We start from the raw sequence: 15,241 nt of genomic DNA, 5'->3' as shown, positions 1-15,241 counted from the left end.
ATTTTATTCTTTTTCCTTTCTTGTCTCTTTTTCTCATATAACGTATATTTGCTGAAACGTACAAACTGTTTTAACCTATAGCTATAAATATGCGCTACGACGTACTGAATGCCAACCGCTCATCGAAGCCTTCTAACGCTTTCTAATAACGTTTCTCGTTTTCCAGTAAGAAAATGAACAGGACGGAGAATTCAAAAAGAGAAACGTCGTTCGTTTCATCATCGTCGTTCCTCGGATAACTTGATTATCTTCAAGTCCGGTTGCAGTTGAATCTTCTCGATATCCTGCAACGTCGTTATGCCCTGATCCTGTAAAAGAAAAGGTAAAGGTCTTGTTATCGATATTCCATGTCGATTGAATAAAATCGGCACTTCGACTCACGTTGAATTCTTTCCATTTGTCGTAATTGTGTCGCATGTAATTAAGCATTTCTGGCATGTCAATGAAAGCTACGAGAAATAAGTGTTTTATTATAATTCGTTCGAGTCAGATGTAAAAAAAGAAAACGATTATAGATAACGCACAATCCCAAGCTTCTATCATGTCGTTTATAATGAAATCGACGAAACCGATCTGCGATTTTGGTATCGAACAGGTCATTCGGTCGAACATGGGCATTACCACTGGTATATTCAATTTCTTTTCTTCGTCCGTCTGGAGAAAGAAAAAAAGAAAAGTGTGATTTAGAGTTTGAACATGATGGTCGTCAAACGTGACTCAATTTTATAACCAGCCAACTAATTAAAAATATACTTTCTGATAAAAGTAAAATTCGATGTAAGAAATATGACGATGAAGTAACTTGTATTTTTTATCCCTGAAAAATTATGTCGATGATTTTTATACATCGATTCTTATGCAAAATCGATTCTACGTTCGATGATAATGGAATGAAATTAAATTAGAAACTCGAGAACCGCACGTACTTGATTAAAATATTCCTCAGCGATTCTTCTAGCCCATTCGATGCAAGATCGCAAAGGCCTCGTCGGATTTGACACGTCGGCACATTTGATCATCATTCTCTTTACCATCATCACATTATCCGGCTGTAAAAGTATCGTTACATCCACATTTTCAGTATTATACTGAAAAAAAGAGAAAAAGAAAGATATTTCATTAGTACAGGAGAAGGAATTCGAGAAAAGATTGCTCGTTACCTCCATCGGTTGATCCTCTCCGATTCTTAAGCTGCAGACGTTCATGAATCTCGCCAAATGTTCGAAGTGTTTCGTCATTTCCGTCGCCAGAATCATGTCAATTATGTTAGTCCTTAATATTTTGTACGTATCTCGATCTAGATTCTGAAACGTAAACACGGTGTCGACTGTTTTATGATACTTTATTCCTTCGTTATTAATTATCGTAGAGGATTAAGTAGTAGAAAGTAACTTACCTTGAAAATATTCACTTTGTCGTCCGAGAGAGATAACTTGAAGGTTAATGCTGCGTGATGCGATTCGAGAATCGACAGATCATTATAAAGGATTGCCAATCTGTTGTTCGAGTTGCTTAAGAATTGGCTATCGAGATAGACAAACATTGAACGATATTGGAATTCGAAATGTGTAAGAGACAAACGTGATTGTATTTACCTGGATCGACCAGGATGATCGATGTCATGGGTGGCAGCAGCGATCAAAGCAGCGACCTCGTCGAGGGGGTCCAATATTTGTTTCAGTCTATCGGACTGCATGAATCTGGCTATAGCTTGCATTACGTCTGCGGCATGTGTCGAATTGTGATAACTGTTGGTTGATATGTAATTAGCCTCGATTAACGTCAGCCAATTATGTATGACCTTTTCGTCGCAGTCCAATTTATTCGGTACATCGTACATGTTCATGATGTTCATACCGAGAAAGACTAATGGCCTGTGAGAACGAAATTTTTCTATAATTTTTCAACTATCGTATTACATAAATGACCGAAGAAAATTAAAATTGACAGGCAAAGAATTACGTTAATCTCGTACCGTTTCTCTGTCAAGATCTCGAGCTTGAATATATCAAAACTCCATTCGAGACTGTTATCCAACAATTCCATGATCTCTTGGGGCCCTCGAAAAGGCTTCGCAGGGCCCCTCGTAGATGTGATGCTTATGCCTCTTAGATGGGATAATCGGGTGGAATCTGCCGATGATCTTCTCGAGTCCCAAGGATTACGAGAAGCCTGAGGACGATTAAGAAAATTAAAACCACATTGAATAGGGAGAACGGTGAATGAAAAAGAAAGAAAAAAAGACTATTACTGAAAGTAATGCTCCAACGAGATCTGTTGCGACGGGATCGGTGTAGATCTTATCGTCTCGAAGATGCGGAACATACAACTCCGTTGTTTTCAATATTTCTATTGCCTGAAAAAAGTCAAGCTCGCTAAGACGATCGAAAACGAAAGAAAAGAGATTTATTTGTACCTTGTCGATCTGACCAGCTGTTTCGGGATTCGTCGTTTCCGTAATGGCGTTAGAAAGCAAAGTGATAACTTTCGTGATTGGTGCTTCCAACTGTAGACTATGAAGCTTTTGCAAGCTGTATCGCCTATGTCCTTAGACAGATATTAAATAATACCGATGAGATTTCGATAGAAATGAAACGATAATAAATGTGTAGAAATGGAGGAACCCGAGTTACCTTCGCTAAGGGCAGATTTCACGTCCGATGATTTTCTATTAGAAAGTATACTCGTCCTTTGCGTCGATTGCAAAGGACTGTTGATCGGACTCAACGGGCCCGAATTTTCCAATAGATATAACGTGTCGTAAACGTATATGTAATGAGTCGCCTTCCTAAGGAAATATTGGAATATCAACTCGTTGGTTGTTTAAATGTCTTAGTAGTAATTGCTATAATTAATTGGTATAGATTAATAAAAGATCGAGGGATCTAAATTCGACTAACTTTGGTGTAATACAAAATGGTATTATCCTGCAATTGATCGTTATCATTTGATTATTTTTCCTCTTGCAATTCATGTTTCCTTCGAACTCTCTGCCCTTGCTCAATTGCTGCTCGATCAGAGCAAAGTTTTCATAATGGACTATTTCACCGAGATTTCTTCCTACCAACTCCTCCGTTTTATACCCTAATAATTTTTCGGTCACTTTGTTTAGAAACTGCAAGATAAGAAGAAGAAGCATAATGGGACGAACGAAACGACGAAGAACTAACCGAGATAATTTTTGCTGAATAAAGAACGAATACCTGTAGGATGTTTCTTTCGTTGGTTATGTGAACCATATCGTGACATCTGTCGAGAGCCAAATACAGTGCGTGAGCTGCCGCCAACTGTGTTTTCGGTAATACTGAACTGGTATAAATTCCTACTAATTCGTTTATCAATATACCCTCGTTCGAGCACTCCAGAAGTGCCTAAAGTTTTAAGGTACGAATACTTCGTTTACTTGAACCTATTAACTACTTTCTCACGCATTTTCTTCTATTTCAAAAACTTCTATTTTAACTTACCCTTGAAAATCCTTTCTCCAACAAATCCAACGTCACGATCTCGTCTTTCTCGCTGTTCATAAAGTACCTATGATAAATGATACTCGATTAATTTAATAATAATAATAATAATAATAATTTTTTTTTATTACAGAAAGAATCTGTTATCTCACTTACGATTTTTTAACGAGTGCAATAATAACGGAACTGTGATAAACTGGACTAGATTTGATCGCTCTGAAATAACGAATGCGATCGATCAAAAAGAATTGAAAAGTAAGCGAATAACGTACAGTTACGTACAAGATTTATCGCATTTTTCCGTACCTACAAATCGCATCGCCCTCGACGGCTCGTTGTCCTCTGTGATCAATGATCACTAATTCGTGACCTCGAGTTTGAAAGATTTCTACGGCTTTTTCCGCGTCTTTCGCCACCGATACGCTCCAGCCCAGTCGCCTCGAAATATTTGCAAGAATTTCCATTTGCTGATCATCTTTGCTAAAAACTAATAATATCTACAGGAAAAAGGAAAAAGGACGAAACGTTGATTAAAATGGATAAGCAAGGAAATAGATAAGCGAATAGACAATCTCTAAATACGGATAAGATTCGTTCGATGCTTGATCGACATGCTTACTTTTATAAGCTCGGGAGCGCTCGAGGTCAATAGATGAGAGTCGATATCCTGCGGTCCTTTCTACAAAATGAATTAACGAAAAAATCTTACGAGTCGGAAATTAAAGAAAAAAACAAAAGGGAGAGAAAAGGAGAAAGTTTAGAACGAAAAAAGAAAGAGGAGACGTCAAAGTTGTAAGAAAAAAAGCGAGACTGTCCCGATCGATTAAGATATTTTTTAACGTACTTCATATTCAATTAGGCTGCATCGTTAAGAAATAATTACATACACCTATAAACTCTTTATCGAGATATTGTGATTTCAACTGTTCGTAAATTGACGCTCGTCTTCTAGTCCTTGGAGTGTTCAAAGGCTCATTTACTTTCTTACGTTTAACTTGTAAATCCTTCATTTCTATTTTCTTGATCTATAGGTTACGCTGAATAGACTTTGACGTGAAATCAAGGGACAAACAGTGCCAACTATGTTCGAGGATAATTTTTTAATCGTTGTTCTTAACAATTCGTGTTGACGTACCGTTATCGGTATTGAGCTGTTCTTCGACAGAGTTGAGAGATCGTGCATTTGAGTTTTGGCCTTATGCACCGACCATTTTGAGCTCATGCCGCCACATATCGCATCAAAGAAACTCGAGTACCACGGGTAAGATTTATTATTACTGTTATTGTTATAATCCTCGGTCGAACCACAAACGTATAATATCGGTTGAGTCGATCGTCTTGGTATATTCATCCTTTAAACGATCGTTCACACTGTGTACAATCCATAAAATTCGATAAAACTCGTTAAAAAAATGTTAAAAAGAAATATCTTCCCGGAGGAAAGGAAACGATGCAGCGTGACACCGATAAGGATTAGAAACTGCAGAAAGTGTTTCTAAGGGACAACCGTAACGATACTGATCATCGTTGATCGGATAACAAGATTGTCTTTGCGATATTGTTAGAAACAGAAGTCGAGCTATCTTCGATAAGCAAGTTCTTCCAATGAAACGTTCGTGTAGCTTCGTAACAATTACTGATAATGCATTTTACGTACGTCCGATAATATTTTTCATCTTACGAAAAGAAAGCTGTTGTAAATAATCATCTTTTATCTTCTATGAATGTTTCTACGAATAGTCATCGAATGTATTTTATTTTTTAACGAAACAGAAATATTCTAAACGCGTTCTTGGCGAATGCAGTCGACAAAGTTTATATATAGAATCGAATGTTTTGTTTTTAGACGACTAAAAGACGAGCTCGTTGAGACTCAAGCTTAATCTCTCTCTCGATCGATCGATCCTTTTCTCTTTTCCCTTTGCGGACGATCGACGAGATAGATATCTTCTTATACCTTGAAAATCGATTCAAGCGATCGTCTTCGATCGAACTAACAAAGATCCTTTTTTTACGGACACTCGGTATACTCGGACAATATGTACGATAACTGATAAGGGATTCGGAGGATGAATACGCAGCGAATTGCCTATTTCCTACCTACGCTAAAAAAACGTCATACGGAATGCTTCGCATTCTTATCTCCGATTAAAGGTGCGCGCGTACGTGTGAATGTGCGAGAAGAATCGAAACGTCACTCGCGTACGTCACTTAAAGCGCCGATAAAACGGTACGATTGAAAAAGATCGACTCACTATCGCTGGATAATCCGCATCCTCTTCCAAAGAACGACGAATTTCCTCGAGCATTTCCTTCTCCCCGGCGATGTCGTACATGTCCGCGTGTTCTGAAACAAATCGATTTTAAAACTGACGATGATCCAAGATAATGATCGTTCGGATAGAAAGGAGGAGGAGAGGTAAATAATAAATAATACACACGAAATCTTCGATTAATCGCTCTACGTTAAGTTCTCCGATTAAAATTAGTCGATCGAAAAGAATGCATTAATTCGCTTATCGTCTTATTCAAACGAAGATCGACCTTTTTAAACTCCTTGAAAAGACGTGCCGGCACCCGTCCTCGCGTTTAATTAAAAATCATTAATCGAAGTCTATGGCAATCGTCGATTCTTGATGAGAGGTCGATCGATCGATAGGATAATCCTGCGTAAATCGGCTTATGAAAGAAGATAAAGAGAGGAATGGAGAGAGAGAGAGAGAAACTCAACAGAAAACAATCTTTCGCTTACTTACGATCGTCAGTATCGCACTGAAATATCAATAAGTCATAAAAAGGAACAACGAGGTTAAACGAGATACAGCTTCTTTCTCGAACGAGTTCTTTCGGTAAAGTTTATTCGTATGCGAATAGATCCGCGTTTAAAGATAATTGAGCGAAAGTGGAACGGCTTAATTGGTCGTAACTAATACGTGATCTACGAGGTCAATAAAACCGTTCTACGAAACTTTTCGATCTCGCGAACGTCTTTGCGACATTGTTTGTCGTTGATGTAGCGTTGATCGATGAGAAGAGACTTCGTCAAGACTTTATTAACGTTTTGCAATACGTTATCGTTGGTCTATACTCTTTTCGACTTTTCATTATGCGCTTGTGGTATCGACGTTATTCGTCGGTCGTATCGATAAAACGAAAACTACGATCGTTCCGTTCTATCGTACTCCATAACCCAGGAATATTTCGTTCAAACGTTTGATAAATCTTGAGTGCCGATAGACGCGAGCTTGTATTAAGATCATAGAATTATTCCGTCATGATATCAATAACAAAGTTATCACCGTTCAACGTCCGTTCTCTTTCTATCTATCATCGATATGTTAGAAAGTTCGGAACTGTCTACGTTGGATACGTGATTCTTTAGATTTATTATAGCCGATCGACAAAAAATATACGTCACTCGCGGGCGATGCGAGTTTGGGCGAAAGCCGATATTACCAGCATTTACGTACCATCGTCATCGGTGAGCAATTTATCGTCCAAGTTATCATCCTCGTCCGAGAAATAAAACGAGTCCAAAGGCGCGTCCATATGAATGATCTCACGCAAAGTAAGGTCGTCTAATCGCAGATAGTCTAATCGTAAATCGATATTCCCGAGGGCTTTTCAATTCGAAATGAATCGATAGCATGTCCTATCGATCTTTCACTTCGAGCACTCACTCCGATTAGATTTTCTCAGTGAACTCTGACGAAAATAAGCGAGGCAAAGTCCATCGCCGAACTTGACGACAAATTTGATAATTGATCAGCTCGTGAAACAGAAGAATTTCAGTTCTTTACCGAGGATCGTTCGCGCTACTCGTCGTTATCTCGACAAATATTTCGAGGAATTCATATTCAGGAGCGGATTCGTTTTCGTCGTCAATCCGGATACGGCTTTGCTCTCCGATATGCCGATGCGGAATTCTTTAACGATACTGATTATCTCCGAGCGATACATTCGATTATACCTTCGATCGTCTTTTGTTCCCGAGGTTATATCTCATCGAGCATCGTTGAAACTCTTGGTCGAATTTTCGTTAGTTCGTTCGTTGGCACCTCGCGAGAACGATACCTCTTATCGAGCGTAAGAAAGATTGAAGTTTCAATTCGATAAAGTACGTAATACCGTGATACTACTTGCGAACGATAGGATAGAACGGCAAGCGGAACGCATGGTGAACGATACTTTGTAAGCGGCACAAAGACAACGACTGAGACTGCCGGAGAGAACCGAATCGCTCGAGTTCAAATTCTACAGGCGAGAGTGACTGGCCCGAAAAGTAATGTGCGATAGTGTCGTCGGAGAAACCTCGATACGATCCTATAGAAGCATACACTATACACAGCGTAGTACCTTCGTGCACTTGAATTTGAGTGACGCGCGACCACTCGTTCGACCCTCTCCAACTGTATCGCTTTTATCCTATCCTCTCTCTTTCTCTTTACCGATCATTCGAACGCCACGCACAGCCTTACGCTTTTTATTCTAGTAAACGATATTAATATCTTTTTGCGGCGAGGCACGTGTCGAGTGTTAACGCGCGATTCGACGATAATAAGACTTGTCTTCTCTCGTTCGCATCCTCGCTCCATCCTAAAAGTTCATGGAAGCGTACGGTTCGATCGCTACGTTTTTTATGCCTCTATTTATATCGCGCTGAACTCCAATGTCGTGTTCTAGTGTCGATATTTAAAACCGATCTGAAGGTGAGATCTGTTTAAACGAGACAAAAAGTAAAGACTAACGTATTTTCGGACAGCCGTCTTCGCAGAAAATGTCCTCCAACGTGAAATGGCCGCTGTCCTGTTCTCTCGCGAATTTCGGCGTATCTGCAAAGAACGTCGTCGTCGTGAGTCATCTCTCTTTCTCTTTCGTTAAATCTCGACGTTGACGAATCCCGTTGACGAAGAAACGAGAGTTTTATTTCCAAGGACCCCGTTCGAAAGCGAGATCGTTAGAAAATGTGGCACGAGTAAGTTCAAAGGCGAGCACGAGCTCGGCACTTTTCATTCTGCTTCTATATTAAGATCAAAACACGTAGAGCGGCATTACGATGCGGTATATCGAGCGGAGAAAGTTCAACGCTCACGCACGTGCGTTAAAGCGGCTTTGAGTTTAATGCACCCGTCGCGTATTCGGCATTTGAAAAATTTATGATCGATCGTTGTGACGTCCAAATGAAATTTATCGCCGGGAGCTGGATCTCGAGTGTCGATCTTGCCGATTAGCCAGAAATAACCGATTTTGCGATTTGGGTGATCGATCAAAAACGGAAGAAACTTTGTCGTACGTTTCGATTAAAAATTACAACACAACGCGTCGAAGACCGAAAGTGAAAGACAACGCGCGTTGATTGATATGAACGTGGAATTCGAGCAACGTATTCTATGGTTACCGGTAGACTAGGTCAAGGAGAATTACTGTTACCTAAAGTTTCCCTTCCCTTTCGTTAAAAAAAAAATAAAATAAAATAAATAAAAATAAAAAAACAAAAGCACGCGGTAGCGCTCGCGCTTCTGTACGAATTGATTTTTTCGAGTCTCTCGCGGATTTGTGCTAACGGACGATTCGATCTATGTTTCAGTTCGATACTCGTAATCGACATTGCTGGATTTCGAAATAATCGGCACGGCGAAACCGACGAAATCTCACGAAATGAGAAAGAGATCCGTAGGAGGAACTCTTTGTGATAACTTTCTCGATAATAACGTGCCCCAATTTTCTACGAAACAGGTGAAATGGGAGGGATAAAACTGAAAGGGTATCAAGGTTATTTGAAAGTAGTTTTGTTAATAAATACTACGGGAGATTCGTGTTCATTCATAAAATACCTTTTAGATAAGAACGCTTGACGGTAAAGAGTAAGAAACAAAAGAATAAATTAACTCGAATCATTAGTAGGCAGATTAAATGGAGAAGATTTAATAACGTGTTGGTAAAGGTTATACCAGCGCTCCGTTTTTCATTCTGCTTTTTGTTTTCTTTCTCTCTCTCTAGCCCGTCTCACGATTCGTTCGATGAATATCGATACACCAACCTGCACCGATCGCGGGGTTTTTCGCGTCCAACTTGGCCTCATTATGCGATCCCGAATTCCTTTTATTACTGCCCATGCACTCGAGTGCACTGGACTTGCATCCCATTTTCGCGGCAAGTTTTCCGCCAGTTTGGCTATCTATCCGTATCGTTATTTTTCCGTCGATTCTCTTTCGTTCGATAAATCTCGAACGATTTTTATCTCGATTCCAAGCAAGACGAAAATGCGAGGAGGAGCGTACGTGTTAAGGATTGACAAAGGAATGACGGGGAAAGATCGAAGAGAGTCGCCCGTTGGGTGGGTGCTACTCGTACTCGAAAACGTTTAATGTTCTTTCTTCGTTTCAAGTTCCCGTCGATGTAAATAATAACTTTTTAAAATGTTCACAACTATTAGCCTTATCGTTCTCCGACGAAGATAGAACTTCAATACGAAGCCATAGTGAATATAAACTCGAACGTGTCTTATCGAGACGAAACGTACGCAGTCTTATCAGCGTTTGAACAACGATCCGTTCGCAAATATGCGAAAAGAAAAAAATCTTTAGAAAAGCGATTCTCATCTATGCAGAAAATAAATGGAGAGAAGGAAGGAAGTAAGAGAGTTTGGAAATTCGCGTTGGAAGGAAATCAAGGAGTTCTTCTTGAACAGATACACTTTTTCTATTTCCCGATCATAGATTTATATGTGAGTGCCGACGATTTTCCTTTGACGTAGAAGAAGATCTAACTCACAAACTCGCGCATGCGAACGCACATCGACGAGTACTCGATCACTTATCTGTCTTTGCACATCTTCATTGTAGTATTTTCTTCCTTTTCCTTTTCTTTCTTAACGACAGTGTGTAAACATCGAACACTCATCAGCCGGTACGAAGAAAAGGCGTCATCGTGGGATTAATCTTGCACGCCTACGATGACGATAAATAACAGCGAAATTACGTTGAAAGGAAGACAACATATCGTGGCGTAAATTATGACGCGATCGAACCAAATGCAACGCAATTTTTTTTTTTTCTTTTTTACTCTTCCCGATTTTCTTCGCTTTCAAGGAAGAAACGACTTTGGAGCATCGACGGAGGATCGACTATATCTGTTCGAAGTCTGAAAACGTCCGAGCAGCGTCGTGACGATGGCATACTGACGACAACGACGAAGACGACAAGGAGGATGGCGCCAATAGCCATCGATGAAACGCTTATAGTATCGCGAGTAGCGCATTGTTACGCATCGCGTAGCGTCGAGGTGTGCACCAAGTTTTAATAAAGGCAAACCCACTTGTAGACGGCATGGTGGCCTCGAACTCACTGACTAAACTTTGCGATTTCTCGAGGACGTCTTTGTTCGAGAAAACAAGAGAGAGAGAGAGAGAGAGAGAGAGAGACCTCAAGATACGCATTCGATCTTTTACGCCTGTTTCGCACAACTGATGCAATTTCGTAAAATCGATAAGTTCACGATCGGGGACGTCTTTCGATGTTTCTTCGCAAGCGTCATCCAGGTATAAAGATGTTTCGTCATTGGGAAATCTAGATTCGATTGTGTAAGAAATTGAGTAACGGCAGCATGTTTCTTCTTTGTTTCGTTGTCTCTTTTATATCGTGCTACGTAGTATTTTCAAACACGTGGACATCGTCGGATAAAACGATCGAACCAAGTGCGTTTATCATGAATTACTCTATCGATCTTGCATACGTACGTATCAACAAGTAAATAGATATATTAACTATGTAACAGCAAGAGAGAAATATGTACACGTACTCTCTATATGTAAGCTAGAGATCAATCCAATCGCGTATTTTGACAATTTCTCAATGGAGCTGCTTTTTCGATTGATGGAAGATCGTCTCAAGTTCGAACTTAAGTATTATTTCCAAAAGAGATTGAAAATATCTCCTTGAGTAGATGATTTCATTCGAAAGGTCAGCCGAATGATCTTCGATACGTTTCTCGAATCTCAAATGTTCGATCCTTCTCTCCTCGATTTTCATACGTACTAGATCCAAAGACGATACTATCCTTGCTAACCAAACGATATATAGGCGAAGGATTGTCTCAAGAAAGCAACTTTGTTTTGTTAAAGAGAGAAAGAATAAGAAGCGGCGTACAATTTACCTATGACAAATAAACGTCTGAAGAAGCCGGCGATCGTATAAAGCGACTATTTGTCTAGGGTACGTTTTAGAATTTCCGTGACGTAAGTTATCTTTACTCAGATCTTATCACCCATTTGCGTGAATCTCCCTCTCTCTCTCTCTCTCTCTCCCGCTGTTTTTCTTTTGCCGATCTGTTCGTTTGTTAGAGACTGGGTACGCTCTCGTGCCGCTACGATTCACACGTCGATGTTGCTCGTTTTATTGCGTCGAACCATATAATCTAGAGATTATCGAAAAAAAAAAATTTTTAGTGCTCGTTTCGATTTTCTTTCTTTTCCTCTTTTTGTTCTCTCAAGCATGTCACTTTCTCGAGATCTTGTATATCTTGTGACTAACTATATATTTATAAGTATACATATATCTAGTTATTTGTTTGTCGTCCTTCTAGTGTTTGCCTGCTCGGATGATAAAAGCTTTTTTTTCTGATAGTAACATTAAACGACACGCATTTTTTATTACATTTTGATAATCGACGTCATATAATTAGTATCGATATTATCGATACTCCTTCTAGAAGCTACGTTCTCGTCGTTTGACAATGGAAGCTTAAACGCATTTCGTGACTTCCGTTTTGAACTGATTTCGGAGGACATTTCTAGCTATAGATAGATACGTATAGGTAGGTTGGGCTATATATAGATATATGTAGGTAGGTTGGGCTGCACATCATCCAATGTCGATCATCGAGGCAAGTTAACATGCAAGACCGCAAGGAAACGAGCGAGAGCGAATGTGCCGAACGATTTGAGCAGGTTTACAAGGTTCGTGTTTAATGCCGTTTATACGATATATCTTCGAAAGTAAAGAAAAAGACCAACGAGCATTTTTTCTCCTCTTATTTTATCGCACGTATAACGAGTTCTCGCGTCGATAAGGTTCTCTGCCATGAGCGATGCTTGAAGCATCTGCCAGCCGTGGAGGCTTATCTCCGTGAGAAGCACTTGCGACTCTGCTCCGATCGTATACGACTCGAAGAATGGCCGCCGATAATAGGTGGCATCGCGAGGAATCGAGACCTCGTGGAAATTTTGATCTACAGCCGGTCGCGACGCAGAAAGGTGCGAGAGAAGATTAATAATGAGGAAAAGCTCGAGGCTTTGTGGTAAGATGCCGGTTGATATCCGAAACGATCTTCGTAGAGAATGATTGCCGAACGTACCGAAACACGTGCACTCGAAAGTTTAATCGACGATCGCTCGAAACTTATTCGCGTTGAATCTTATCCGTATGTACATATACAAATACGATAGATCCGGATTGTAAAAGCAACGTTACATCTACGATAAAGTTTAAAGTCGATCCGATCCAGACGTATGTAGTTCTTTAAAGAATACATTTTTTGCAAGGCGATACAGAGCGAAGGAGCAGCAACAGCAACCGATAATCTACACGAATTTCTTGCTACGCTGTTTGCTGAATTCCATCATGATCTGCGCGAGAGAATCTTCGGCGTTGAAGTCTCTCGTACTCGATGGCATTCCGCTTTCACCGAAATATTTGCGTATATTGTGCGACGGTTTCGTTAACAATATTTCTTTAGAGAATCTGTCTTTGCCGAAATGTAGCATCGGTGACACAGGTTAGTAGACATCCGTAACAGGCCGGACGAAGAAGGTGCGTTCATGGATTGAAATGAAAATTTGATGATGTAGGTTGCGACATGTTGTTGAACGCTTTACAAGACCTCCCAAATCTGAAGACTTTAAATCTTTCTGCCTGCTGTCTGACCAGCAGAAGCATCGGATCGTTATCTTCGTTTTTAAAGAAAAGAAAAGGTAATATTTCGGAAAATGTTTGGAAGGACATGAATACCGAAGAACGCAGAAAAAAGGTATATCCATTTCTCTTATCTTCCAATAAAAATTTTTAAGGATTCGATGACGATTTTAGAATTACGGATTGCGCACACTCGTACTGAGTAAAAATAACAAGTTGAACGATAATGGAATTCGGCGATTGATGAACGCGTTGAAGAACGATTTTTGGCTAAAAGTATTAGGATTGAGGCATTGTGGCATCACCAAAATCGGAGCTGAGATTATCTTCGAATTTCTTCGAACGAATAGGGTATTAACGACGATAGATCTGAGGGAGAACGACATACCCAGTGAAATTTTACGATCGATCACGAAGATTTTGAGACAAAAGAAGAGCGAGAAAGAGGAATGGATCTCGACGAGAAAGAAATCGGATCGGCGATACGAGAGGGATTCGACGTTTCGCGAGAAAAGATCGAACCGAACGAATACCGCCCGTCGAGTATTCGTCGATGGAAAAACGACGGAGAATTTCACCGTGTCTTCTCGCGAGATGAAAAATTTCGAGGAAAATCAATTCGAGGTCGAACAAAATTCCCTCGATTTCGATAACTTGGACAACTTCGAGGAGTCCAAATTGAATTTGCAAGATTTGCAGTTGCGATTGTCGGATCTAATTTCGAGCAACGAGGCTCTGGAGAAAGAGATCAAAAGAAAAGGAATATCTTTGGAGGAGGAGAAAAACCGACGAACCGAAGCCGAAGAAACTTGCGAGAAGATAAAATCGTTGTTGGAGAGGCTTAAAGATAAACTTATCGTTCGATCGCGGACTCGTTCCGAAGAGGACAGAGGAGATAATCAACCTTTCGACGGTCTTCGCGGAGTTCTTAGAATTTTGGAAGGGTTTTCTACCGCCGATAAGTTACCCGCGATCGAAATGCAAGAAGGATGAACCGTTAGTTGGTAAAATAGAACGTTACTTACGATAAAACATTAAATTCGTAGTTGTGTTTCTTTGCTAACGGAACATCTATCTAATAACAATACATTTGCTTGTCCATCGCGTCGAAACGTTTAGACCACGGAGAGTTCCTTATGCTCTCGGTATTGCCAAAAATGACAAATTTTGATTCGTTAAAGCGTATATATTCTTTATGATTATTACGATTAGAAAGATAGAAGGTTATCAACGCTGTAATATCGACGACTCGGCACGTTACCATTTTAGCCGTTTCGAGGCATCGCTGTAAGGTGGAGCATGTAGTAAGACTTTTCGAAATGCTCGCGGTCTGTCAAATGATAAATAGTTGATATTAAAGGAAAAATAATAATTAATTAAACGAATCAATTGTACCTGTTTCTATTTAGACAAGTCCACGAACGATTGGGTTGTCCCAATGCGTCAAATTATCTTTTCGCGATGATTCGCTATCGAACTTAAGCCGATATATAAATAATTTCTACCTTCGAGATTGCGTCCGGATTAATTTTTAAAAGCAACTCGTGAGACTTACTAAACATTTATCTTTCGTGGATCAACGCTAGATCAAAGCATTTAATTTATGCAATCGGCTAATTTACCCTTCGCTTCTCTTGTTCCTCATCTCTGCCTTCTTATATTTCTACTGCTGGCAGGCATCTTTTCCCTACGGAATCGCATGAAATTACTTCTTCCTTTAGCTACGCTTCGCCTTTCACGGGTACTTTCCAGTTTTCAGCTTCACTGACGGCCGCTTATGCTAATGTCGGAAATTCTAATCCCGGATTAAAATTGTTAATTCGTTAAATGACTCCTGCGAGTCTGCGACTTATTTATCCCCGT

General features: G+C 39.9%; 2 protein-coding genes across 3 annotated transcripts; one reads left to right on the top strand and one right to left on the bottom strand.

Moving 5' to 3' along the window:
- Positions 1-27: 27 nt before the first annotated feature.
- Positions 28-10,457, bottom strand: LOC127071247 (high affinity cAMP-specific and IBMX-insensitive 3',5'-cyclic phosphodiesterase 8). 2 transcript variants are annotated; one of them, XM_051010289.1, is made up of 20 exons: positions 9,508-10,457; positions 8,216-8,299; positions 5,723-5,814; positions 4,087-4,146; positions 3,774-3,964; positions 3,624-3,683; positions 3,468-3,534; positions 3,204-3,371; positions 2,901-3,115; positions 2,634-2,788; positions 2,417-2,547; positions 2,252-2,356; positions 1,976-2,172; positions 1,596-1,874; positions 1,397-1,523; positions 1,161-1,304; positions 927-1,088; positions 525-654; positions 382-449; positions 28-308 (listed from the first exon to the last, which is right to left on the bottom strand). In XM_051010289.1, exons 1-20 carry the CDS (start codon positions 9,611-9,613, stop codon positions 219-221), a joined length of 2,631 nt encoding a protein of 876 aa, XP_050866246.1. In that variant the 5' UTR covers positions 9,614-10,457; the 3' UTR covers positions 28-218. The 2 variants fall into 2 exon arrangements, with proteins under 2 accessions (XP_050866246.1, XP_050866247.1); XM_051010290.1 differs by lacking the exons at positions 5,723-5,814; positions 8,216-8,299; positions 9,508-10,457 and adding an exon at positions 4,456-4,580.
- A 451-nt stretch (positions 10,458-10,908) lies between these two features.
- Positions 10,909-14,763, top strand: LOC127071252 (protein Cep78 homolog). The gene is made up of 5 exons (XM_051010308.1): positions 10,909-12,423; positions 12,538-12,764; positions 13,009-13,241; positions 13,315-13,493; positions 13,553-14,763. Exons 1-5 carry the CDS (start codon positions 12,361-12,363, stop codon positions 14,369-14,371), a joined length of 1,521 nt encoding a protein of 506 aa, XP_050866265.1. The 5' UTR covers positions 10,909-12,360; the 3' UTR covers positions 14,372-14,763.
- The last annotated feature ends 478 nt before the right edge of the window (positions 14,764-15,241 follow it).

Source organism: Vespula vulgaris, chromosome 21 (genome assembly GCF_905475345.1).
Source record: "Vespula vulgaris chromosome 21, iyVesVulg1.1, whole genome shotgun sequence".
NCBI lineage: Eukaryota > Metazoa > Arthropoda > Insecta > Hymenoptera > Vespidae > Vespula > Vespula vulgaris.
The sequence above is the reverse complement of the archived record's forward strand: the minus strand, read 5'-3'. Positions and strand labels throughout refer to the sequence as shown.